Source organism: Lycium ferocissimum, chromosome 9, assembly GCF_029784015.1.
Source record: "Lycium ferocissimum isolate CSIRO_LF1 chromosome 9, AGI_CSIRO_Lferr_CH_V1, whole genome shotgun sequence".
In the NCBI taxonomy this organism is placed as follows: Eukaryota; Viridiplantae; Streptophyta; class Magnoliopsida; order Solanales; family Solanaceae; genus Lycium; species Lycium ferocissimum.
In genome coordinates, this window is record NC_081350.1 from 67,150,656 (window position 1) to 67,176,366 (window position 25,711).

Here is a 25,711-nt window from a genome sequence, read left to right on the forward strand (position 1 = left end):
TCTAGGTAATAAATCAAAACCCACTTGAAATATATGAATAAACTACTGAGAACTAAAAAACTAAATGAATTTGCAGGGTCCTCCCTAGTTCTTACTGTCGATGGCAACCTCAGGACAGCTCGACCTCCATTTTTCCATACTGACCACCCTCCAACGAAATAACTTAAACAGCTAATTTCACCAAGCAATTCAAGGAAGACGCCACTTTTGTTTTGGTTAGTTGTAAGATTACTTGCAAGTTTTGCGGGGTAATAGGTTCTTGTCTGACACTCGAGCGGAGAGATTAAAGAAGATTTGACCTGGGTTAAGTTATGTGTGTTAAGTGAATTAATCTGGACCACTTATTTGCTAAAGGGACAAGTGTATTAAATTTAAGAGCCCACTGAACAAAATGGACTGATGAACTACTGGAGGGAAGCCAAATCCCATTTTGCCACCCTTCTATCTCTTTCTCTCTTTCTATATATACGAACCTCGTACACTCACTTAAACCCTCATTCACATTAAACACAATAAAAAAAATGGGAGAAGAAGAAGTGAGCAACAAATAGTGTAGAGAAATATAGCAGAAGAAAAGTAAATCGGAGAAACCTTCTGCTAGCCTAAGATCGTAACTAAGATCGGAAGATTCAACTAAAGAAGAGGAAGCTATGAAAAGGAGAATTTGGTTATGGAAGAAAGACTTTCTTGAATTGGCTTGAATGACTTACAATTGGGGTTGGTTACAAATGACTAAGGTCACCCCTATTTATAGTTGTGTAGGGATGATTCTAGACATGATCCTATTTAAAAGGATCTAGACAATTCTATCCTCTTCTACAAATATCTAAGATTACAGAAAGCATCTAGATTTTCTTAAGTAAACTAAATATCTAAGATATTCCAATATAACCTTCTAGATTATCTTGTAGATATCTATGATATTTATTCTTCCAAAAAATTAACTTTAATATTTCACACTCCCCCTTAAAGTAATTTTTTGGAAGCTATCCTGAACTTTTCGTGGAAGAATTCAAACGAAGCTTTTGAGCGTGCCATGGTGAAGATCTCAACAACATTTTCTCGACACTTCTTCCTTCTTCAAATGATGATGATTTTTCGCTAATAATTGGGCCTCCAAAGAAACATGAATACGTCTTGATAAAATTTTCATCTCTGTTATGGTCAAACCTGACAATATTTCTTTTTGCCCTTTGCGAACCACGTGAATCATCTTCATGCTGAGTTTCACATTCTTGAGTTTCCAGACTTGGCCTTTCTCTTAGCTCCTTGACAATTGTGTTATTTGGAGAAGCACACCGAGTCGGTGACGATACGACCATTAATTTCCCGTGAAGACTCGACTACCGTAGATCATCACGATTCCTTTTTATCTCCTCAATGAACTGGTTGTCAGTTTCAGAGCATCCGAGAACCATATTATCTGTCTCTCCATATGAAATTGAGCCTTCAAGGTCAACCTCTTCATTTATTTGATCTGAGGTAGTGATTGACTCTGATATGGCAGATAATTTGACCAGAGACTTCAACTTCCACTACAATTCCCTTAATGCTTTCTTCGGAATGGTCACCATTGCCATTTATAGTTTCAGACACTGCCTGCTCAAGTTCTACTTCAACATCCCTCGCGTCCAGACTTTTATGACCAGCTTCAGGATCTGCTTCATTGATTTTCTCGATAGCAGCTACCACGTCACTAGTCTAGACATCTTTAGAATTTTCTTGCTTCTTGTTGATGACACCAGTGTCTTCCTTCTCCACGTGATGGACCGTATTATCTGCTGTCACAATGACATCACAACTATTGTTTTCTTGGAAGTTGAAAAATTTAGATTCATCTTCAGTGAGATAGTGCTCGTATCCTGAATCCATAATCCAGCCTCTTTCGAAATTGAGAGAAGCCAAGGCATCTACTACTCGAGTCTCAGCTACGAAGCACCTTCCCTAGTCTTCTTCTTTAGGAGCTCTCTCAGTTTGAACCATGTTGCTTTCCTTGGCTTGGCAAAATATTTTTATATGTCCTACTTCACCACATCGATAACATTTAATAGTCTTCTTATTGTTATTAGAATACTCTTCCTTCTGTCTTGGTGAGCTTGAACCCTCATGGAATTGAGAATGTGTCATCTCTCTTGAGCCACTTCGCTCTTGTATTTCTTTAAAATTCCTCTTGTTAGCAACAAGAGCATTTACTTCCCCTTCTTTGATAGACATACTAGCCATCTGTTTGGCTAGTAGCTCCTGTGATGACAACAAATTCTCAAACTCCTCCAAGGATGGTTGTTGAGCCCATCCTTGAATTGATGTAACAAAAGGAATATATTCTTTCTTCAAACCACGAATGATAATTCTTCTCATTCGTGCTTCAGAGATAGCCTCGTCAGGGTTTAATAAAGAGATCTCTGAACATAAATTCTTAATCGTCAAAAAGTACTCAGCAATAGATAGATTACCTTGAGTTGTGTTAGCCAATTCATTCTCCAAGATCTCTAGTCGCGCTTCATCCTTCTTATTGAACAAACGATCAAGGGTCCTCCATATTTCATGAGCTGATTTGCACCTTATAATATGATCAAACAAGTTGTGTGAGATGGACCTCTTTAGGATGAACTCCGCATTCGCATTAATCTGCTTCCACTTCTTGTATGCACTGCTATTTTTCGGTCCGTTAATAGGAGGACTTGTGTAACTACCATTAACAACATCCCATAAATCCTCTCCCACAAGGTATGACTCCATACATGTCTTCCATACCTTGTAACATTGGACCGATTCAACAACTCCGTCCCAGTCCGTTAACGAGGCACTCAAATCCATTTAGAGAAACCGGTTGAATCTACCACTAAACCGATCTTGAAATAAAATCCAGAAGCCAACCTGTGGCTATGGCTCTGATACCATGTAGAGAAATATAGCAGAAGAAAAGTAAATCGGAGAAACCTTCTGCTAGCCCAAGATCGTAACTAAGATCGGAAGATTCAACTAAAGAAAAGGAAGCTATGAAAAGGAGAATTTGGTTATGGAAGAAAAATTTTCTTGAATTGGCTTGAATGACTTACAATTGGGGTTGGTTACAAATGACTAAGGTCACCCCTATTTATAGTTGTGTAGGGATGATTCTAGACATGATCGTATTTAAAAGATCTAGACACCAGTTCTATCCTCTTCTACAAATATCTAAGATTCTAGAGCATCTAGATTTTTTTAAAGTAAACTAAATATCTAAGATATTCCAATATAACCTTCTAGATTATCTTCTAAATATCTATGATATTTATTCTTCCAAAAAATTAACTTTAATATTTCACAAACAGGTCATCCTAAAACACTATGTCTCTGGCTAGCCTAAAGAATCTGACATGGAAATCAAGAAAACCAACATTAAACTGAGTGTTGGAGAAGGATGTAATGGTGTGCTTTTGAAGAATCTTTACTTGTCATGTGATCCTTACATGCGTACTCGCATGAAGAAACTTGAGGAGGGTAGCTATATAATTGAGTCCTTCACTCCTGGCTCTGTAAGTCTTTCATATTTGCTTTGGGATTGTTAATCAATTAGTTTTATTTGAAAAAGCTTTATATTTTTTTATGGGGGAAGGAGGGGACCTAGGTTCCCTTCATGTAATAAGGGGTCGTTTGGTAGCTGGTTAGAAATATGCATGTGTTAATAATACATGTGTAAGTTGTGAGGGAATTTATGTATGCGGAGTTTTGTTATTCAATATAGTACTATTAGTTATTCCACCTTCAGTTATGCATAGAATAATACATAAATAACTTACCTCCTGACCAACTGCCAAATATGGCATACTTATGCAGGTTTTAATACCTGCATAACTCACCTTCAAACCAGCTACCAAACAACCCCTACTGGTATAGTTTAGGCTTTCTTCTTCTACTTATGTTAGTTTATTAATCAAGATGCGTAAAACAATCCAAACCAAAAAAACTCTTTTTTCTTGTTGCTCTTGTTTGAAAAGTTTTGGAATGTTATTTTAATCCCTTAAAGACTGTTTATATTACAAAAATGTTTTCTGGCGATTTTTGTTTGCATTGGGATTGTTAGTTAATTGTATTTACTGAAAATGATGTGTAACCTTTTAAAGGGGAGCTGAATAGTTTGAGGGTACGATTGGTTTGGATTATTTTACCAATATGACATTGATTCCATTTGTTTATCAGAATTGGTGTTTGGTAAATGGCATCAGAAATCAACTTTTTATGCCCATTGATTTAGTTCAGTAAAACTGATTACTTTTACTAAATCATCAGAATACATTTTTTAATCCAAGTATATACTTTATCATTCTTAATGGTTGTGGTTTTTCTAATGGATTTAGTACGGTGTTCAATTGGCTCTTCTTCCTCCTTCGAACAAAACGGATAAACTTTACTTTTCTTTTCACGTGAAATGCTCTCTCCCTTACCGACATTTTCTTGCTATTGTTGAAACAGATTACAAAGTTTTACTACATTTTTGGGTTAAAACAATTATAGATAAGCTTTCTACTTATTTCGTGAACTACATACGATCTAACTATCTATAAATGCAAGTGAGTTTGAATTCCCCAAGTAAATTGTGCAGACCTCGAATGTTCCAAATTTAACATTATTTCTTTTTCCATTTTTTGTACAAAACCTTTTAGATGTTAAGAAACGTTAAGGGCAAGTTAACTTCATTCTCCCAACTGAATGTTTATTCCTTATGTATGATGTTTGTGAATGGATTGACTGGAAATATGAAATAGAAGGAGTTAAGGAAAGGACTCTATCTGTCATTAACAGTATTAAGGTCCCTAATTCTAGATCGAGTCGCTGAACAATTGACTGAAAACTCAGGCCCAACACGCAGGTCTAAGTCCTTGTTCTTATTCCTTTACCTGCCTATGATTGCTGAGTTTTGCAATTCATTCAGGGAATTGCAAACCTGAGAACTTGTTTGAGAATTACCGAATCTCTATGACTTGATAAAATCCAACTCGTTTTATTAATAACGTTAACTCTCTTAAATACAGGGCTATAGTAGCAAGAGTCCTAACAAGTTGGAAATAGCAAGTCCTGTAGAACTGAAATAACAAGAGTCCTAATCCACTCAGGGAAGTTCTATTGGACTAACAAAATAATTCAGAAAATATTAATCATTATCTATCCTATTAGTTCTCGCGTCTGGAATATTGTTTCCCGACAAATGCATCAATAACAAACAGTTTGTCCTATGATAATGTTTCTCATAACTTTTCCTTTGTGTTATATAGCCTATCACGGGATTAGGAGTGGCTAAAGTATTGGAATCTGTTGATTCAAACTTCCAGAAAGGTGACTTAGTTTGGGGAATGACTGGATGGGAGGAGTATAGTATTGTAACAGATACTCAGTCTCTGCTTAAAATTCATGACAAGGATGTGCCTCTTTCTTACTATACTGGAATCCTTGGTGCGTTACATTATTCCCTCAATATAATCTTTACAGGAATGAAGAATCTATTGTACCTGGGTAAATATAGTTTAGCAATTTCAAGTAGTAACTTTTTATAACAAATTAAATCATCTTTATTACTTTCGGAGGCGAAAGCTAGAATTTGGGGGTTGTGGGTTAAATTCAAACCCTTTAAAGATTCACACGGGTTCTAAATTACTAATTTATACATATTACATGAATTTCTTAAGGCAAATAAAAGGTTTGAACAAAAGCTTGTGGGTTTGGCCGAACCCGTCTTCGACGCTGTGGCTCCGCCACTGGTGCTGCTTGAAAATGCCGGAACTGATCCCGCTACATTTCATAATCTGTTTTAGACTTATAACGACGATTTTCACTCTGTCTTTCTTGATGCTGCATTCTATTCCATGAAGCAGTTATGAGCACGAATCTGAGTTTTTCCTTTGGCGAAACCATGTGCTTGCAATTTGTATTTTGTATTTCAGCTTTTGGCTTAATCAACCAAAAGATATATACTCCATCTGTTTCAATTTATGTGAACTTATTTCTTTATTAGTTCGTGCCAAAAAAAATGACCTCTTTCTATATTTGGAAGCATTTTACTTTTATACAGTGATTTATAGCCACATAAAATATATGTGACTCATTTAGGACCACAAGTTTAAAAATCTTGTCTTCTTTCTTAAACTCCGTGCCCAGTCAAATGGGTTCACATAAATTGAAACGGAGGGAGTATATCTTAATTGGCCCGGACACCACGGTTATATATATATATATCTTAATGACATATTCCACACAACGGCTGATTCCAGTAAAATAAGATAAGCACCTTAAGTCATTGGAATCTACGATTTTGTTTAGTTTGAGTTCTGATTATCTACTTTATGTGAAGATCAAGGGGGATACAACGTGTTATGTACTTTAACTTATAGCATACATGATTTTATTGCGTTTTTTCCTTATTCTTATTTTTATAATGTTCATCATGCTTTTACATGTCTAGTCAATAGTTCCTGCACAATTAACCTTAAGTTGTCTTAAAAGAATCTGATGTATCAGTTGGTGAGTCGACAAGAAAGGTCATTATTACATCAAATTGATCATTGCAAAGTTGACACCATACCTCTGTTTCTTTCATTGAATGCTTACTGTACCTTATGAGTAGGAGCCCGTTTGGATTGGCTTATAAGTTACTCGTAAGTTGTTTTCAGCTTTTTTTGAGTATTTGGTGATCATTTAAAGTCGTTTTATCTTAAAATAATAAAAAAATAATTGGTACTTTATTTAAATCATCTAAAAGCGAACATAAGCTATTAAAGCTTATAAGCCAAAAAATATAAATTGGGCTACCCCAACTCATTTTTTGCAGCTTATAAGCCAAAAAAATATAAGTTGGGCTACCCAATTTATTTTTTTTATAATTTATTCGCATTTCCACTGTAATTTCGTAAAAAAATAAGCCCATCCAAACAGGCTCTAGGTGAGGAGGGTTGTATGATCATGTCGTGAAGCACATTTATTGAAGTGGAAAAAAATTGCACTGCTTCTAAAGGTAGAATAAACTATTCCCTTTATCAGTTCATGAAACGGATGCATACTGAAGTTTTGAAATAGTGGAAAATGGACTGCAGCCGTTTCTGGAATTGAATACGGCTAAATGTTTAAATATTATGTTAGCTCCCTATTTGGTAGTTGTAATTGTGCTTAAATTCGTTTTATACTTGTGAGTGCATCTGAATTCCCTTCCCTTATTTCATATCCATCCTTCCCCTTTAAAAACAAATAAATAATATACTTACGAAGTATGTAGAAGCCTGTACCAAAAGTTTGTGTTTATGAATGGATATATCTTCATACAGGTGAAATAGGTCAGAGAGAAAACCAGCTTATTAATTTTACTGAAATGTTTTGCAGGGACGCCTGGATTGACAGCATATGCTGGTTTTTATGAGGTGTGCTCCCCCAAAAAGGGAGAAACTGTCTTTGTTTCAGCTGCTTCTGGAGCAGTTGGTCAGCTTGTTGGCCAATTTGCAAAGATTTGGTTGCTATGTTGTTGGTAGTGCTGGAACCAAAGAGAAGGTAAGTTCCTTGTATTTCCCTTTGTTGAATCCGAATAGTGCCTAAAATTTGGTATCTCATTTAACTCTAACATAGAGTAGATCTCATGGGCTGACTAACTTTGGGAGGGAGAGAGAGGTTTAAATATAATTGAAGTCCGACTCTTTATTCTTGTACGAAACTAGTTAGATGATTTTAAGTGTCACTACAAAACCAAAAAGACGATGATGTTTATCCACAAATAAAGGCTGGTAAGGCTCTGTACGTGGAAGACGTAGCTGAAGGTCTCGAAAGTGCTCCCAGTTAGTAATTGTTTACATGGTAGTTGATGTGGCAGTTCTTTTAAATAAACTCGGTTCCAGATTTAATAGAGATATTGTGTTTGCTTGATCAGTATGAGATACACGTGTTCGGAGACAGTATAATTAAGTATAAAAACGATCATGTCATAGCTAGATTGGTCAATTGGTTTGTGGTCCATTGCAAATTTGTTTTTATAAGTGTTATGTTCTTTATATAAGAGGTCTATAAATTTGCACATGAGGTCTAAGTATAACACAAAAGATTCTAAAAGGTTATTTTCTTTCGTTCAAATTTTATAATTGGCCATAAAAGACTGTTTCCTTGATTGGGGATGTGCTTGTTGTATTAAATTAATTCAACTGTTTTATAATTTATTCGGATAAAATCAATTGTTAACATTGTTTTCCCGTGGATTATCTTCTTCCTTCACTTATACTTTCTCAGTTAATAAAAGCGGCATGACTAGGGGTTGGTTATCGGACAATTTGGTTGGATATTTGTGTTTAATGACTTGGCTTATCCATTATCGATTTTAAAATATTAATTCGCTAACTTAACCAATAAGATATCGGTTTGTTTGGTATGAATGTAACAGTTATCGGTTTATCAATCAATCAATAAGATATATGCGATTGTGTTCTCTTCTGTTGTTCGGACTATTTCACAATTCACTTACATCACAATTATATAATGTACAACATATATAATCTATATCTACATATATTAAAAGCACGAATAATTTTCGCTAAATCTTTGACTACGAAAATATCTTCTAACTATTGATTGACTTTTATAACCCTACAAGTTAATTTGTTCTTACATTATTAATGTACAAAAAGGTAAAACTTGTTGACACCCAATTTTATCCCGCCTTTCTTCCGAAATATTTATTTGCGCTTCTAATATTTTTACAACTTGAGAATAGTTATGTATACTTTACTACAATCATTAGCTTGCTATTAATATTTTTACAATAGTCATCGATTATCGATCATTGCCGTTAGTTATCATTGCCGTTTATTATTATTATTATTATTATTATTATTATTATTATTATTATTATTATTATTATTATTTACTACAATCATTAGCTTGCTATTAATATGGTCGTCTTCCACTGTCCAACTATAGTCATCGTTTATTATTGTTATCATTGCCGTTATTATCGTTATCATTATTATTATTATTATTATTATTATTATTATTATTATTATTATTATTATTATATTATTATTATTATTATTATTATTATTATTATTATACTTTACTACAATCATTATCTTGCTTTTTTATTAATATAATACGGTATGACACGTCCTCCAATTAGAGGTCTCACGTCGTTAATTAAATCACCCGAAAATACTTAATAAAATATCCGTCATCGTTTCATTATTGTTATCATTTTTTATTAATTAAGTAATAAATGAGTCAAACTATTGCGTTATTATATTATAGTTTGCCGTTTATATATTATTATTATTATTATTATTATTATTATTATTATTATTATTATTATTATTATTATTATTATTATTATTATTATTATTATTATTATTATTATTATTATTATTATTATTATTATTATTATTATTATTATTATTATTATTATTATTATTATTATTATTATTATTATTATTATTATTATTATTATTATTATTATTATTATTATTATTATTATTATTATTATTATTATTATTATTATTATTATTATTATTATTATTATTATTATTATTATTATTATTATTATTATTATTATTATTATTATTATTATTATTATTATTATTATTATTATTATTATTATTATTATTATTATTATTATTATTATTATTATTATTATTATTATTATTATTATTATTATTATTATTATTATTATTATTATTATTATTATTATTATTATTATTATTATTATTATTATTATTATTATTATTATTATTATTATTATTATTATTATTATTATTATTATTATTATTATTATTATTATTATTATTATTATTATTATTATTATTATTATTATTATTATTATTATTATTATTATTATTATTATTATTATTATTATTATTATTATTATTATTATTATTATTATTATTATTATTATTATTATTATTATTATTATTATTATTATTATTATTATTATTATTATTATTATTATTATTATTATTATTATTATTATTATTATTATTATTATTATTATTATTATTATTATTATTATTATTATTATTATTATTATTATTATTATTATTATTATTATTATTATTATTATTATTATTATTATTATTATTATTATTATTATTATTATTATTATTATTATTATTATTATTATTATTATTATTATTATTATTATTATTATTATTATTATTATTATTATTATTATTATTATTATTATTATTATTATTATTATTCATACGATAGCACTTAATATTATAATCGCGATGGTCACTCTTAACATTTCTATTTATCGTCTTATGCAAAACGCATGGCATTTATTTTATTGAACGATAGCATTTCTTTACTTTTAAACCTTATATATATATATATATATATATATATATATATATATACATATACACATTTATTTTATTTATTTGAGTACTAATAAATATATTAAGTAATATTTTTAACGCACGTTACTATATAATTAAATAAAAAGTGTCCGTCATTTAATTTTTGAAATCCAAATTTACATAAAATCTGGTCCTAATTTGGTCAATAATAGCCCAAAGGAGAGCCCAATTCCCATATCCCATTCCATTCAACTTTTCCACGTGGATGCCACGCAAGCGCCACGTCTGCGCCAAATGGTTAAAAACACACTACCACCACACCTCCCATACTACCAGCACACCCCTCCCACACCCCCCACACGCCCCTGCCACATGTCTCCTCTTTATTGGCTAATTAATTAGGAAAATACCATTCAGTCCCTACCTAATCACCCGAAATGACTAAAATAGCCTCCACCGTATATGAAACCCTAATGTTTTTCCATTTTGCGCCTCCTTCCTCGTCTTCTCTATGGCAGGAGACATTTGTCTCCTTGCTTGGTTTTGGACCAAATCTCCCCTTTTCACCGTCGAGTTCAGAGTATGCCTTTTCAATTCGAATAAGGGTCGTGCTTTTCTGCTAGATTCAAAGCCTTTTCTCCCCTTTTATGTTCTATGGCAGCAACCCCAGCCCATCTTCGGCTAACGTTTCATCTCTATCAGCGATGGTAAAGCATGGTTTTTCCATTTTCGAGTAAGATGACAGCCCCCTCATCTCTCCTCTTTAATGGGGTCAACACAAAAAACCAAAATACTTTTCAAAATTTCTGAGAGAAGATTAGCTTTAGAGATTGGAGTTTGACTTGAAAGACTCTTCGATTTTCGTTTGGAGCCAAAAAGGGTTTGAAATCCGAAAACCCTAGTTCACAGCTATAAATAGGAGCTCTAGCATTCATTTTGGGGGAACGAAGATTCTGGCCGACTCTAGCCTTCAAAGACTTGTTTTCTTCTCTTCCTAAAATTCTACCTACTTGCTGCTATCTTCCTAAAATTCTACCTGCTTGCTGCTATCTTCCTAAAAACTACTTGAATTCGAGGTCGGAGTTCGTCGAATCCGCAGGCCCCTGCCTCAGTTCACTTCACTTGAAAAAGGTCAGTGCAATCCCTTCCTTCCACTTTTTTTGGTTCGCTTTGATTTTTGATGTATGTTTGGATTCTTTGTTTGTGTGTTTAAAGTGCTTTTAGTTTCGAGTTGATGTTGTGTTAAAGTTTGTATGTCCGATGTCGCAAAATAGGAAGTTATGTCCGATGTCGTAAAATAGGAAGTTACATTTATCTTTGGATAATGGTTGGTGCTCATTTAGTATACTCGGTGTTTCACTTGAAAATATGGCTTAAGATCTCTATTTGATGTTCATATGAGTTATTTTCTGTGGTTAGTTAAGCTTAGTTTAATTTCTTTACAGTCGTATCTCTTTGTGATAAAGAAAGCGTTCGGTAGTAACCCTATGCTCGTTTAGTGTATTAATCATGATGTTTGTTGATAGTTAGTTTAGATTAGGCACCAAACCTGCTTATATGTTTGATTAGGTATCCATGCTTAGTGTTAATCTATATCCATATGCTTAGTTCAGTAATCAGCATGCTTACTGTTTAAAGTTCTGGGTCAAATATGTTTGATTAAGTGCATCAAGTATTAACTAGTAATGATAGCCTTAAAATTATGTTACTAGCTTACATGTGTGTCCTACTTTGAAGAGTATGATAAAATCATATTTAGTTAACAATGCCTACTTAAATCTGGTTAAATAAGCTGTTTGGTACGTTAATGATGTTGTTACTCCAATTAAGTATGCATATATTGAATTTAGTCCTGTCTAAGTTATGATTTCTTGGTTGAAAGGTCCAAACTTGTTTGCAAAAGGTTCAGTGGAGTCAGTATATGATCATGATGGCCTAAAATGTGATTTGTGTGACCAAATTGATTCTGTATGTTTGAGAACTAGAACTAAGAGGGAGCTATGAGTCATCATGTTGATAAAATGAGGGTTGTTTTCTCTGCTAAGAGGGGGGGGGGGCTTACTGAATTAGAAAAACTGAGTAAGGTATCTCTATTTAGGTTTAGGTTCACTGGAACACTCTAATAGGCTAATTATGGTATAAGAGCATTCTACAAACTCCTAGGTTATATGTTTTAAATCCTATAAAACCAGTCTAAATGATGTTGTAAATCATGATGGGATCTCAATGGCCTGTTGTCTCTGTGAGGTCAGGAGTATTATTATCTCTGGTCACGGGTATTATTATCTCTTTGTAATTAGATTAAGCTATGTGTGTCGTTTATATGAATCGAATATCAGTTTATCAAATTACTTTCTTAAGTTTGCCTATGTTTTCTTGTAAAATATTTTGTTTTGGAGCAAACTGATTTTTTTTTAGAAGTCTCGGGCAAATACAGTTAAACAGTAGTCACTTTTGAATATAGAATTGATAAGGAGAGTCTTACTTAAGTTTGTTTCCCTCACCTTTTCATATTTTTTTGAATTCTAGGTCTGATTTGCTTGTTGACAGTCTATTAATAGTTTGGCATGACTGAGTTTCTTTTTATAAGTTTAGGAGTTAGTTTTACCTATTAGTGCAACATGTATGCAAAGCATGAATTTGTTTCTCTTGTTTGTTTATACTTCGATACATTAAACTTCTAGACTTGCCTGCTTGATTCAATATCAGTTTTTCCCCTACTATGGTCATTGTTAGATTTAGTTCATTTCCATTCTGGTTTGATAATGCTGAAGCAGTTAATGTAAGTCTTGTTTGGCCTGAATTACTAGGATCTGTCTTAATGTTTTAACAAGGGTTATTGACAGTTCAACTAGCTAAATCCATGTTTCATATCTATTCTAATATCTCTCGTTTAGTCGTTCCTTTAGAGTTTAAGCCAAAGGAATGTTTGGCTTAGATAACCTTTAGGATGAATCACTGTCCATGTCAAGTTAATTTTGAATCCAAGTGTTGGTTATTTCTCCATCATTCACCTAGAGCCCTGAATGAAACTTTTGACTAAACCACATAAGTATTTAATACCTTGCTTACTTTGTTGACTCAGTTCTAGATCGAGCAGAGAATCTCTAATCTTCTAGAAATCTTAAGTTCCAATCGTTTATGGTTTATTCTCTTTTAAGTTTGTTAATGTTGAGTACCCTTTTTTTCCCCTTTAAAAAATACCATTTCTCTGTTAGCTTCAGATGTAGTAGCTTGTTTTGTTTGTTTGAAGGATACAACAGAACTAGGATTCCAAGATGTTAGATTTTGATTTCAAGAAGTAGTGGTTCTGCCTACATCTAGGATCAGTTTGGTCTTGTATCTTTGGAAATTTAATAGAATGTCATTTGAGTTGTATGTTGCTTATTAATTAGCAGTAAGTTTTAACTCCCTCTATTCTTTCCAGAAAAGATAAGTCAACTTTGGTCTTGGCTAATAAAAATGTTCATTTAGCATTCTTGAGTTCACATGTCTGAGCTGTGTCGTAAGTTTAAGCTGCAGCTTCTTTTAATTTTTATCTACTGAAGTCCTTAAGAATCATTGTGTTTTGAGCATAGAAGTATCTGTTGGACACAAATTCTATGTGAGCCAAGTCCATTTATTTCATTAGCAATCATTGAATATTAATCCCTAGATTCAATTAATATGTGACAGCTCTAAGATGCCTTTTAAACTAGGCTCAGTGCATTATTTGTTAACTCGAACTTTCTTTGATACATATATATGTGCTGCAATGACATATATACTCCATGTATTGTTAATTGGGATTGCGTGCTAATCTTTATTTTTCCTTTTTTACATGTACCCTTGGGAGCAAATCGGGGTCTTCGTAAAAGGCTCTCGTTACCACAAGAAGTCTCATTTTGAGACTCAACATGCTGCTCGATTTGGAATCCGTGTCTACTCTTCATTCATTTCCCTCCTCGTGAAAATATTCTAACAGAAGCAAAGAGAGGGGCTATTGTCATTTTTTTTAGGCTCGCCTCAGGACCAATTAATTTTTGTCTCCTTATATACGTTTATTTGGTTATCTTAAGATCATTGACCTTAGAACACTTAGAGTAGATGGGGTAGTCGACATAGGGAGAAACTAGTAGTTAACTTTTTTCTATTCTTCTTATTTTGGAGTCACTTATGACATTTACAACGTTTTCTTTGAAACATTCAAGTCTATACTTGTGGCTTTCTTTTCTTGTCACTATAAGCTTTGCAAAGAGGAAGATGTGATATAATTTTTTACCACAATAACTGATTTTTTTAGGGGTTTGAGCATATGTCTTTGAATTAGAAGGACCACGTTTTTATGATTGGAGTTTGAAATGCTACTGAAACGTAAATGTAGGCTCGAGTTCTCATTTTAAAAATGATTAGATGATTTTTCAGTGGTTTATGATTTTAAAATGATTTTTATGATTTGAAATGCTACTGAAACGTTTTCATGATTTTTCAATGGTTTCAAATGCATACATAAAAAAAATGATTAGATGAAGTGCTCACATTTTTTAAAATTAAGTTATCGAGCTTTGCTAAAAATTAATCACTTATAGTTATTTTTCAAGTTCAAGTCCAAAAGTTATTTAGACCCTGCAAGCAAGTTAAATATTTGGTGATTTTCTTCAATTGGAAATAAATGCCTTCACGCTCTTTTGATACATTAAAAATCAAAAGCTTTGCTTTTTTTTTTTAATTAATTTGGATCTCCCTTTTAAAATTGCAATGACTTTTCGTTCATTTCATTTGAGAATATATAGTTAAAGTAAGCAAATTTTAAGCATTATCGTATCTTAAAAGCTAATCCGCACCTAGTTATAATAGACATTTTATTTTCTTTAAACTATTTTAGTAATATATTTTAACCCTTTTTGATTAACCTAAGTTTGGTCGGTAACCGTAATTCACGGATTCTAATGGATGCCTAACACCTTCCCATTAGGATATTTAGAACCCTTACCTAGAATTTATTAGGCTCGTAAGACCTTAAAAAATAGAGTTTAGTTTGACTTTATCTTAGTTAATATTAGGTGTCCTAATTCACCATTAAAATAATTAGGTGGCGACTCCTTAAGTCAAATAATTAGGAATCACCAATATGTTGTACTCTGCTTTGACCCGGTTAAAATGGGGTATAACAAAACTTGTCATTAAGGAATTTTAGGTTCTAACCATAACAAACTTAGGTATAATTAAATTGTTGACGTTTGGTTGCTATTTCTTAAGTCATTTTCCTTATGTGAAATTTGTTTTTATGTGATGTAATATTGTAATTATTGCTTAAGTTATTCCTTCTATGTGAATGTCTTTCATGTAATAATGTGTTATTGCTTTTCTTAATTGTCATTCCGTTCATATTTCCTCCACTCCTGAAAAATTCACACAAATTCACACACTTAAGCGGTTTCCGGTTTAGCGGCATGTCACTACTAAAACACCCTATAGATTGGATCGATCTTGTGGATTTAGTCGATCGGCTTTCTTTTACATTACACTGGACTTTCCACTCCCAAGTTGTCGATAGGGAGCCTTGTGTCATAAGAAATCAACTCTTAGTCAGCCTAAGATAGAGCTCAACCAAAACCCCTCCTTAGGGACATGCATCATGCAAACTTAGGAGGCTTAATATCCTTGGTATATTAAGTCCATTAGTCAACCTTTGTCCAAATGTCCGAATGGGTGTATGACCCTTTGACGATTATCACATTATGTGCATTTTTTGAAGGATAAACATGTTTATTATGTGGACCATTGCTATTTGAAAGGGTAGTGGGTAGAACTAACCATTTGTGAACACGAGTAACCATGAGTCGGTCTATATTTACCCAAGGTTTGGCATTTTCTTGAGCACCCCTCCTTGGTTAACTAAAGGCATGGTGGATTGATTTGGGGGACTACGGACAAAGGGTAAATACGTGGAGCACTTGGACACTTACCGTCTTTAATGGATATCTTAACCATGTAGAGACATCATCGAGGCGGCATGTCAAGTGTTTTGGGATGAGAAGAGAGTCGTGTTTAGATTCGGCAACAATGAAATGACTCCATTGTTAGAGGAAATAGGTGGCTATGTGGAAAATGCAACTTTATTACATAAGAAAAAATGGCAAAATTGCGAGATGATTATTCCAAAAGAACCTTACCAAAAGAATTTGTTGACGAAGCGGATTCGGAAGGGTAAAGGCGTAGAATGTTTACAAGGGTCTACATGTATTATACCATTTGACTACTTGTATCATAGATTTGGCTATCAACAAAGTTTCACCAATCATCAAGATGAATTTTTTTTCGTATGACTCTTGGAAACAAAAACGGTGCTATATTTCGCTATGTGTTTTTGGGAACTATATTTTGTTCCCTAAAATAAAACGGGCAACAAGAGATATTCACACCCGACTCATTAATAAAACTGTAATAAAAAGATAGCTCTATTTGGTGGCATTGAAGGAAAATACTACACTTGTGGTTCCTATGGTCGTGGCGAAGATATCTATCGAGCGTTAGGACGTTGCAAGCACGGATACAAGCATTTTGAGGGATGCAACTTGCTTTTACAAATTTGGCTAATGGAACATCTTCAAAAGGTCGACAGAAATCTAGCATTTCGAAAGCCGACGGGAGAAAATCACATTCTTGGACATGTTCCGTTTTTAAAAGTGCTATTTTGACTAATAGATCATTTGAAAAGCCAAATTGTGTAGAGGGTGGGTAAGACTTCTTAGACGTTTGAACGATGATTCAATTCAATGGATGTTCGGTTGGTTTCCATCCGAGGGTTTGGTGTTTCGTACAAAGATCGTACCATTTTTAGTTTTGATGGGACTTTGGGATTCCCTTATGCCCCACCGAGAGTTTTAAGACAATCTAGAAGGAAGCAAAACATACCCTTAGTGGTTGACATGGATCATTATCGAGCCGACTACAAAGAGGGAAAATTCTTTTGCAAAGTTTGAAGTTCTAAGCATGTGGAAATCGAGGGAGACCATGAAAGACTTGAGAGATAATTCAATTGAGCCAAACGGATATAAATAGATGCGATGATAACTATTTGGAGTGGTTGACCGCTAACTTTGGAAGGATCAATCAAACCCGGCTTCGCTCGAGGGGACGAGTTAAGGATGGAGAAGTAAGCACACATCTTACTCCGAGCAATTCGCAAGAAAAATCTTGTCTAAAATCCGAGCACCATGCACAACTTGAGGAAAAGGAAAGGGAGACAGGAAATGGAAGCAACTAGATCACTTAGTTACGAACAAAGCATGCAAGAATTAGATACACTTCTAGTTTTAGAAACTTGCATCAAAGAAGGTATCAAGACAACTAGGGGTTTTGATTTTATGTCATACATTATCCAATCGCCGGAAGATCGATCAATCAATTCAAGCAACCAAGAGGCTCAAGAACGATGAAGGGCCTTCTTCATATTAATTAGCTCATGAAAGTCAAGTATTAGTTGTAGTAATTTCCTTTATTACTTTGAACTAAGATTTAAATTTTCAAACAATGTATGTTTTTGGGGTCTTAAATTAATAGCACGTTGGGATGACATATAATTGCATGTTTTATCCTTCAGATCTTCGCTAGGCCTACCTCTGGCACAAAAGAGGTCCCATGCATAATAGGTCGCGCTATGATTTTTCTTTTGCTATGTGATTTGTTTGCTATGCGATATATGTTTCTTTCAACATTAATTGTTTATGTTAATAGTATTTTATCAAAATAGCAATTACTCGCACTATACTAACGTAGTTTTCTTCATTTTTGAAGGTTTTCTTTTATTTTGATTATTTCCCCAAAGGTTGATTCGTGTTGATGCCCTCTAACGCGAACCGGCGGATCACCCATACTTCACAAGATCAAAAGCACGAGCATCCAACAACATGAATGATTCGGGTGCATCTCGAACAATGGCTTGGGACTTATCACCGGATTCCGAGAGACGAACCCGAGGCTTCGGAGGGGAAGGAATGCTCCCTGAACTCATCGCCCAATTGATGCAACAAATGGCCAACATGCAAAGTGAAATTGAGCGACTTCGAAATCTCACCAACCTGTCCATTACCCTCAACACTCCTCCTCATGAACAGAACAAGTGCGACAATCCCACCATCCTTTTCGCCTGTTGACTCGCCTGCCCTCAACCATTTCCCTCAAACCCTCCACTTCACACAATCAATCCAAGCGCTACTAATTCGCCCCCCATCCCACAACAAACTAATCTACAACAAACCATCTCACAACAATCTAATCCACAACAAGCCACCCCACAAACAACTAACCCACAACAAGCCATCCCGCAACAAAATAACCCGCAACAAGCCAACCCGCAACAAGCCAACCCACAACAAGTTAACTTTCAACAAGCCAATCCGTTACCCTTCACCACTCCATATGTTCCTCAGCCTTCAGTTATCCAAACTATCCCACTCAACCAGACTACCCCACTTACCCAAAGCTACCAAGCAACCCAACACATACCGTTGGCACACGCCGCTAACCATAACACGCAGTATGTGCCACCGGTATATGTAGCGGAAGCTCAACCCTTCACTACCCCATTGCAAGCCGTGCAGCAGCCAGAGGCTGATCCTTATGAGGAGATGGAAAGGGAAGCTAGGGCAAAAGCGGACGAGAATGTTGCAAAGGAGATTCGTAGTCTGAAGGAAGCATTCAGAAGCATCCAAACCCACAAGGGATGTGAAGGACTTGAATATGAGGATCTGTGTATTCATCCCGATATTGAGTTGCCTGCTGGATATAAGGTGCCAAAATTTGATATGTTTGATGAAAAAGGAAATCCTCGAGCTCATTTGAGATCGTACTGTGATAAGCTTGTGGGAGTAGGAAAAGATCAAGCCATTAGGATGAAGCTATTTATAAGGAGCTTGACAGGAGAAGCGCTTGATTGGTACACATGCCAAGATCCGCAGAAATGGCGTAGTTGGGGAGAGATGGCGCAGGAATTCATGGATAGGTTCAGGTTTAACACTGAGACTGTCCCAGATAGATTCTATTTGATGAAGTTAGAAAGGAAGTCAACAGAAACTTTCAGAGAGTATGCTATGCGGTGGAGAGCAAAAGCCGCAAAGGTCCAGCCCCCGATGGCGGAAAGTGAGATGACGACGCTCTTTGTACAATCTCTAAAAGATGCAACATACTATGAAAGGTTGATAAGTGTCATCGGGCAAAAGTTTTCTTGAAGTTATCAGGATGGGAGATTTCATAGAAGAAGGTATCAAGACGGGAAGAATCACAAATTTGGCAGCCTTGCAAGCAACAAGTAAGGCAATTCAATCAGATTCAATTGGGGGAGCAGTTAAGAAGAAGAAGGACGGAGTGTCCGCGGTCATGACCATCCAGGAACGTAGACCAAACCAGATGTTAACCTACCAATACCCTTCATCCCCCTTCATATTACAGCCAATACCCCAAGTCCCTCAGCCTTATTACCAACCTCCACCCGCTCCCTATCCTGTTTACCACACCCAGCCAACATATTGTCCACCTCGAGCACCTGCCTATCAAAGCCCATCACAATACCAACCAACCTACCCGCCTCAACCCCAATACCAACCACAAAATCGTCCACAAAATACACCCAGACCTCGCCCAAACTTTGAAAGAAAACCAACTAAAACTTATACACCATTAGCCGAACCCTTAGCCCAATTATATGAAAGGTTGAGAACCGCGAGGGGATACTCCAACCGATTCAAGGAAGAGTTTCTAACCCCCTTCCTGGATGGTATGATGGGACTAAACATTGTGCGTATCACTCAGGAGTTGCCGGACATGATACTGAAAATTGTCTTACTCTCAAAGATAAAATTGAGGCGTTGATCAAAGAAGGAATCATCCAGCTCAAAGGAGCTCCCCCAAATATAAACAACAACCCTCTACCCAATCATGGTGATGCAAATGTGAACATGATCACTATTGATGAAGACTCAACTTGGAAGGGACTATTGTACCGGTCAAAAAAGAGAAAAAAGTTGAATCATCAACCTTTATCGCTCCCGTAATTACAGTCCAAATGAGGGCACCAATTGAAGTGGAAGTGCTCACTCCAAGGCCTAGGATCACAGCCTTAGTTGCTCAGGCACCTTCTTTCAACACCAAAGCAGTTCCTTGGAATTACTCGGCTGATGAAAGGAACAAAGGAAAGGCAAAATTGGTTGTAGAAACTGTTGTTGTCGGGATGACAAGATCTGGGCGGTGTTATGCCCCCGAAGAGGTAGCACGAGGAGCACCGAGTAAGGAAAACAACCAAAAGAAAGCTGTGACAGAAGCTGAAGTAGAAGAATTCTGGAGGAAGATGCCAACTAAGGAATATTCTGTTGTAGAACAACTAAAGAAAACACCAGCCCAAATTTCTTTATTGTCATTGTTGATGAATTCTGAAACACATAGGAGCGCTTTAGTGAAGGTACTAAATGAAGCTTATGTTCCAGCTGAGACCTCTAGCGAGAAATTTTCAGCCATGGTTGGAGAAGTCCTCGAAGCCCACAAAGTCTCTTTTCATGACGATGAGTTGCCACCTGAAGGTTTGGGGCACAACAAGGCATTGAATATCACAGTCAAATGCAGAGATAAATTCATTTCTAAAGTGTTGATTGATGGGGGTTCAGCTGTTAACATATGTCCTATCATTACTCTCCGAGCTTTAGGAATTGATATCGGAAAACTTCGTGATAGTCACGTGAGGGTTAAAGGTTTTGATGGAGCTCAAAGGGGTGTCATAGGGGAAATTGATTTAGCACTAGAAATTGGACCCGTGGAGTTTACGGTGGAATTCCAAGTGATGGATATATCCGCTAGTTACAACTTGCTGATAGGAAGGCCATGGATCCATATGGCTGGTGCAGTCCCTTCTACCCTGCACCAAAATTTGAAATTTGTCTGGAATCATCAGGAAATTGTGATCCATGGAGAAGGCAACAATTCGATCTATCCCGAAAACTCAATTCCTGTTATTGAAAGTGTAGAAAGGCTAGATGGATCTGTTTTCCATATTAAGGAAACCATGTGTACTACTCAAGCTGAAAGGGTAAAGTTGCCACGTGTGCTTATGATGGTGGCTTGGAAAATGTTGAAGAATGGTTTTAAGCCTGGTCGAGGTCTCGGAGTGAACTTGGATGGAATAGTAGAACCAATTCAATTACCCGGTCAGAAAGATACTTTTGGTCTTGGATACGAGCCCACTCTTGAAGAAATCTCATTGGCTAGTCTCAAAAGGAAAGGTGATATTCCCTTGCCAAAGCCTTGTCCCTCTCCCCGAATCGGTCATTTTTCAAGGCGTACGTCACCCAAGTATCGAGAGGAAGGCTGTGAAGACAACCTCGTGGAAGGTCTCAAGAATCTATTCATTACCGAGGAAGAAGTTGAATGCAATGTGGTTCTGGACGATTGCCCTGAAACTCCAACTATCTGGGATGCTGAGCTTGGAGATGCTTTAAACAATTGGACTTGTACCCCGCCCCCGGTTCTCCGGGAGTCTTGGTAGATGATTTGTATTAGTATTTGATGAAACAACGCGATTCAAATTTGAGGCCTGAATCGTGTTTATGCTTTTGTTGTGTTTTGCCTCCACCTTTTGAAAGCTTAAATGCCAAATCCAAACTATAATTTTCTATTTTAATTTCGTCTTCATTTAATTAATTTCTCTTTTCTTTTTCAGCAATCAAACTAGTAAATCTTGATCTTGTGAATATGACACGTAATGAAACAAGCGAACCAATCCTAAATGCCGAACAAGATTCTAAAGAATATGAAGAGGACATGCAACCTGAAGAGTTAACTAAAGATTTTGAACATTTTGAGAATAAGCCAAAACCAAATTTGGATGAAACAGAGACCATAAACTTGGGAGACTCAGAAACAGTGAGGGAAACAAGAATTAGCGTCCATTTAACTCCGTCACAAAGGGAAGAATTGATCAACCTTTTGAGACAATATATAGACGTGTTCGCTTGGTCTTATGATGATATGCGGGTCTAAGCACGGACATTGTTTCACATAAGTTGCCTATTGATCCATCTTGTCCTCCAGTGAAACAAAAGAAAAGAAATATTAAACCGGATTTGAGTTTAAAAGTCAAGGAAGAAGTCTCCAAGCAATTTGATGCAAAGGTCATTCGAGCTGCAAGGTATCCCACTTGGCTAGCCAATATCGTGCCTGTACCAAAGAAGGATGGCAAAGTTAGGGTATGCGTGGATTATCGGGATCTCAACAAGGCTAGCCCGAAAGATGATTTCCCCCTCCCAAATATTCACATACTTATTGATAACTGTGCGAAGCATGAGCTGCAGTCATTCGTTGATTGCTTCGCAGGATACCACCAAATTCTGATGGATGAAGAAGATGCTGAGAAAACGGCATTCGTCACACCTTGGGGAGTATACTATTATCGAGTGATGCCTTTTGGACTCAAGAATGCAGGTGCCACCTATATGAGAGCCATGACTACTATTTTTCATGACATGATCCATAAGGAGATTGAAGTCTATGTGGACGATATCATCATCAAGTCACGAAAGAGTTCAGATCACTTGACGGATTTGAAGAAGTTCTTTGACAGGTTGAGGCGATACAATTTGAAATTAAATCCCGCAAAGTGTGCATTTGGTGTTCCTGCTGGGAAGCTGTTAGGTTTTATTGTGAGTAGGAGGGGCATAGAATTGGATCCTTCAAAGATAAAGGCTATTCAAGACTTGCCTGCCCCAAAGAGTCGAAAGGACGTGATGAGTTTCCTCGGTCGACTCAACTACATTAGTCGGTTCATAGCACAATCGACGGTAATATGTGAGCCAATAATCAAGTTATTGAAGAAAGATGCTGCTACCAAATGGACGGAAGATTGCCAACGAGCTTTTGATAAAATCAAGGAGTATTTGTCTAATCCGCCTGTTTTGGTGCCTCCAGAAGCCGGAAGACCTTTGTTATTATATTTGTCTGTGTCAGCGAATGCATTTGGATGCGTGTTGGGACAACATGATGAAACAGGAAAGAAGGAGCAAGCAATATACTATTTGAGCAAGAAGTTCACGCCTTATGAGGCCCGATATACTTTGTTGGAACGCACCTGTTGTTGTGCTTTGACTTGGGTTGCACAAAAGTTGAGACATTACCTGTCTGCATATACTACTTATCTCATCTCAAGGATGGATCCACTCAAGTATATCTTTCAGAAGCCCATGCCTACTGGGAAGTTAGCCAAATGGCAAATTTTGCTAAGTGAGTTCGATATTGTATATGTTACCCAAAAGGCTATCAAAGGGCAGGCAATAGCGGATCATCTTGCTGAACATCCCGTAGATGAAGAATACATGCCTCTTAAAACTTATTTCCCCGATGAAGAGGTGTTGTTTGTCGGAGAAGATATCTCAGAGGAATATCCAGGGTGGAGAATGTTCTTTGATGGGGCTGCAAACTCCAAAGGAGTTGGCATTGGAGCGGTTTTAGTTTCGAGTCGGGCCGCATTATCCAATTTCAAAGAAAGCTCAGGTTTCCGTGCACCAATAATATGGCAGAGTATGAGGCTTGTATTCTTGGACTCAGAATGGCCGTTGATATGAACATACAAGAATTATTGGTTATAGGTGATTCTGACTTATTGGTTCATCAAGTACAAGGCGAATGGACCACTAAGAACGTGAAGATACTTCCGTACTTTGCATTGTGTGAAAGATTTGTGTAAGAGATTTATCAAGGTGGAATTCAAACATGTCCCAAGGGCTCAAAATGAGTTCGCGATGCTTTGGCAACCTTGTCCTCTATGATTCAAAGACACCGGACAAGAATTACATAGATCCTATCAAGGTGAATGTGCAAGATCGGCAAGCCTATTGTTTCCATGTAGATGAAGAACCCGATGGAGAACCTTGGTACTATGACATTAAGAAGTATCTCAAGGCGGAGACTATCCGAAAGGCATAACCAAAGTGTTCAGAAGAGAACACTTCGAAGATTAGCAAACCACTTTTTCCTAAATGGAGAAATCCTTTATAGGAGGACTCCAGATTTAGGATTGCTAAGGTGTGTTGATGCCAAAGAAGCGGTCAAGTTGATTGAAGAAATACATGGCGGTACATGTGGACCTCATATGAATGGTTTTACTCTGGCTAAGAAAATTCTACGAGCTGGCTATTTCTGGATGACTATGGAAACAGACTGCATTCGTTTTGTGCAAAAATGTCACCAATGTCAGATTCATGGTGATTTGATTCGAGTCCCACCAAATGAGTTAAATGTGACGAGTTCTCCTTGGCCATTTGCAGCTTGGGGCATGGATGTCATTGGTCCTATCGAGCCGGCCGCGTCAAATGGACATAGGTTCATTTTGGTAGCCATCGACTATTTCACAAAATGGGTAGAAGCATCTTCGTACAAGTCAGTGACGAAGAAGGTAGTGGTAGACTTTGTTCGCAATAACATCATTTGTCGATTCGGAATCCCTGAGTCAATTATAACAGATAATGGAGCTAATCTTAATAGTGGCCTGATGCGTGAGATATGCGAAACATTTAAGATTACTCACCGCAATTCCACCCCTTATCGTCCTCAGATGAATGGAGCAGTTGAAGCAGCCAACAAAAACATCAAGAGAATATTGCGGAAGATGATTGATAATTACCGACATTGGCACGAAAAACTGCCATTGGCCCTTCTCGGTTATCGCACCACTGTTAGGACTTCAACTGGGGCAACACCTTATCTTTTGGTCTATGGAAAAAGAGGTCGTGTTACTGCGAGAGGGTAGAGATACCATCCTTGAGGATTATCCAAGAAGCTGAGTTGAGTGATGCCAAGTGGATACAAAATCGATATGAACAATTGATGCTCATTGATGAAAAGAGGATGAATGCAGTTTGTCATGGACAACTTTATCAGAACAGAATGGCCAAAGCTTTCAACAAGAAAGTGAGACCGAGACAATTCAAACCGGGGCAATTGGTGTTGAAGCGTATATTCCCACACCAAAATGAAGCTAAGGGAAAATTTGCACCTAACTGGCAAGGGCCTTACATGGTTCACCGAGTACTAACTGGAGGAGCACTAATTTTAGCAGAAATGGATGGCGAAGTGTGGCCGAAAGCTATCAATGCAGATGCCGTCAAGAGATACTACGTCTAGGGGCTTTTCACTTATTTTATATGTAATGTTTTGTAATGTCTTTCTATGTAATGAAAACTACATTCCTCGGAGGGACATGTAGGAAACCCATATCGGGTTTGAACTCTTTAAGATAGAAATTTCTAAAATTTTCATTTGCTTGTAACATGAACTACGCCTGACCTGATTCCCGTGGTGGGATACGTAGGCGGCCTACATAGGCTTCGGTCACATTATTAGAAAATTTCAATTTTATTTTGCCTTGTATGTCTTGAACTACGCTTGGCCTG

At 35.9% G+C, this 25,711-nt stretch overlaps 2 protein-coding genes and 1 pseudogene across 4 annotated transcripts; all 3 read left to right on the forward strand.

Annotated features, from left to right (window-relative positions):
• Positions 1-502: 502 nt before the first annotated feature.
• Positions 503-7,684, forward strand: LOC132031504 (2-alkenal reductase (NADP(+)-dependent)-like). 3 transcript variants are annotated; one of them, XM_059421500.1, is made up of 4 exons: positions 503-717; positions 3,315-3,518; positions 5,256-5,433; positions 7,351-7,684. In XM_059421500.1, the coding sequence occupies exons 2-4, from the start codon at positions 3,360-3,362 to the stop codon at positions 7,494-7,496; spliced, it is 483 nt and encodes a 160-aa protein (XP_059277483.1). In that variant the 5' UTR covers positions 503-717; positions 3,315-3,359; the 3' UTR covers positions 7,497-7,684. The 3 variants fall into 3 exon arrangements, with proteins under 3 accessions (XP_059277483.1, XP_059277485.1, XP_059277484.1); XM_059421502.1 differs by lacking the exon at positions 503-717 and adding an exon at positions 2,818-3,086; XM_059421501.1 differs by lacking the exon at positions 503-717 and having other exon boundaries at positions 3,159-3,518.
• An 11,226-nt stretch (positions 7,685-18,910) lies between these two features.
• Positions 18,911-19,510, forward strand: LOC132032182 (uncharacterized). The gene has a single exon (XM_059421953.1). The coding sequence runs from the start codon at positions 18,911-18,913 to the stop codon at positions 19,508-19,510; it is 600 nt and encodes a 199-aa protein (XP_059277936.1).
• An 830-nt stretch (positions 19,511-20,340) lies between these two features.
• Positions 20,341-25,442, forward strand: LOC132032183 (uncharacterized; annotated as a pseudogene).
• The last annotated feature ends 269 nt before the right edge of the window (positions 25,443-25,711 follow it).

Coding starts and splice junctions, on each gene's coding strand:
- LOC132031504 (XM_059421500.1), top strand. CDS start 3,360: ATGGAAATCAAGAAAACCAACATTAAACTGAGTGTTGGAGAAGGATGT. Junction 3,519..5,255: donor AGTCCTTCACTCCTGGCTCT/GTAAGTCTTTCA, acceptor TGTGTTATATAG/CCTATCACGGGATTAGGAGT. Junction 5,434..7,350: donor TTACTATACTGGAATCCTTG/GTGCGTTACATT, acceptor AATGTTTTGCAG/GGACGCCTGGATTGACAGCA.
- LOC132032182 (XM_059421953.1), top strand. CDS start 18,911: ATGGAAAGGGAAGCTAGGGCAAAAGCGGACGAGAATGTTGCAAAGGAG.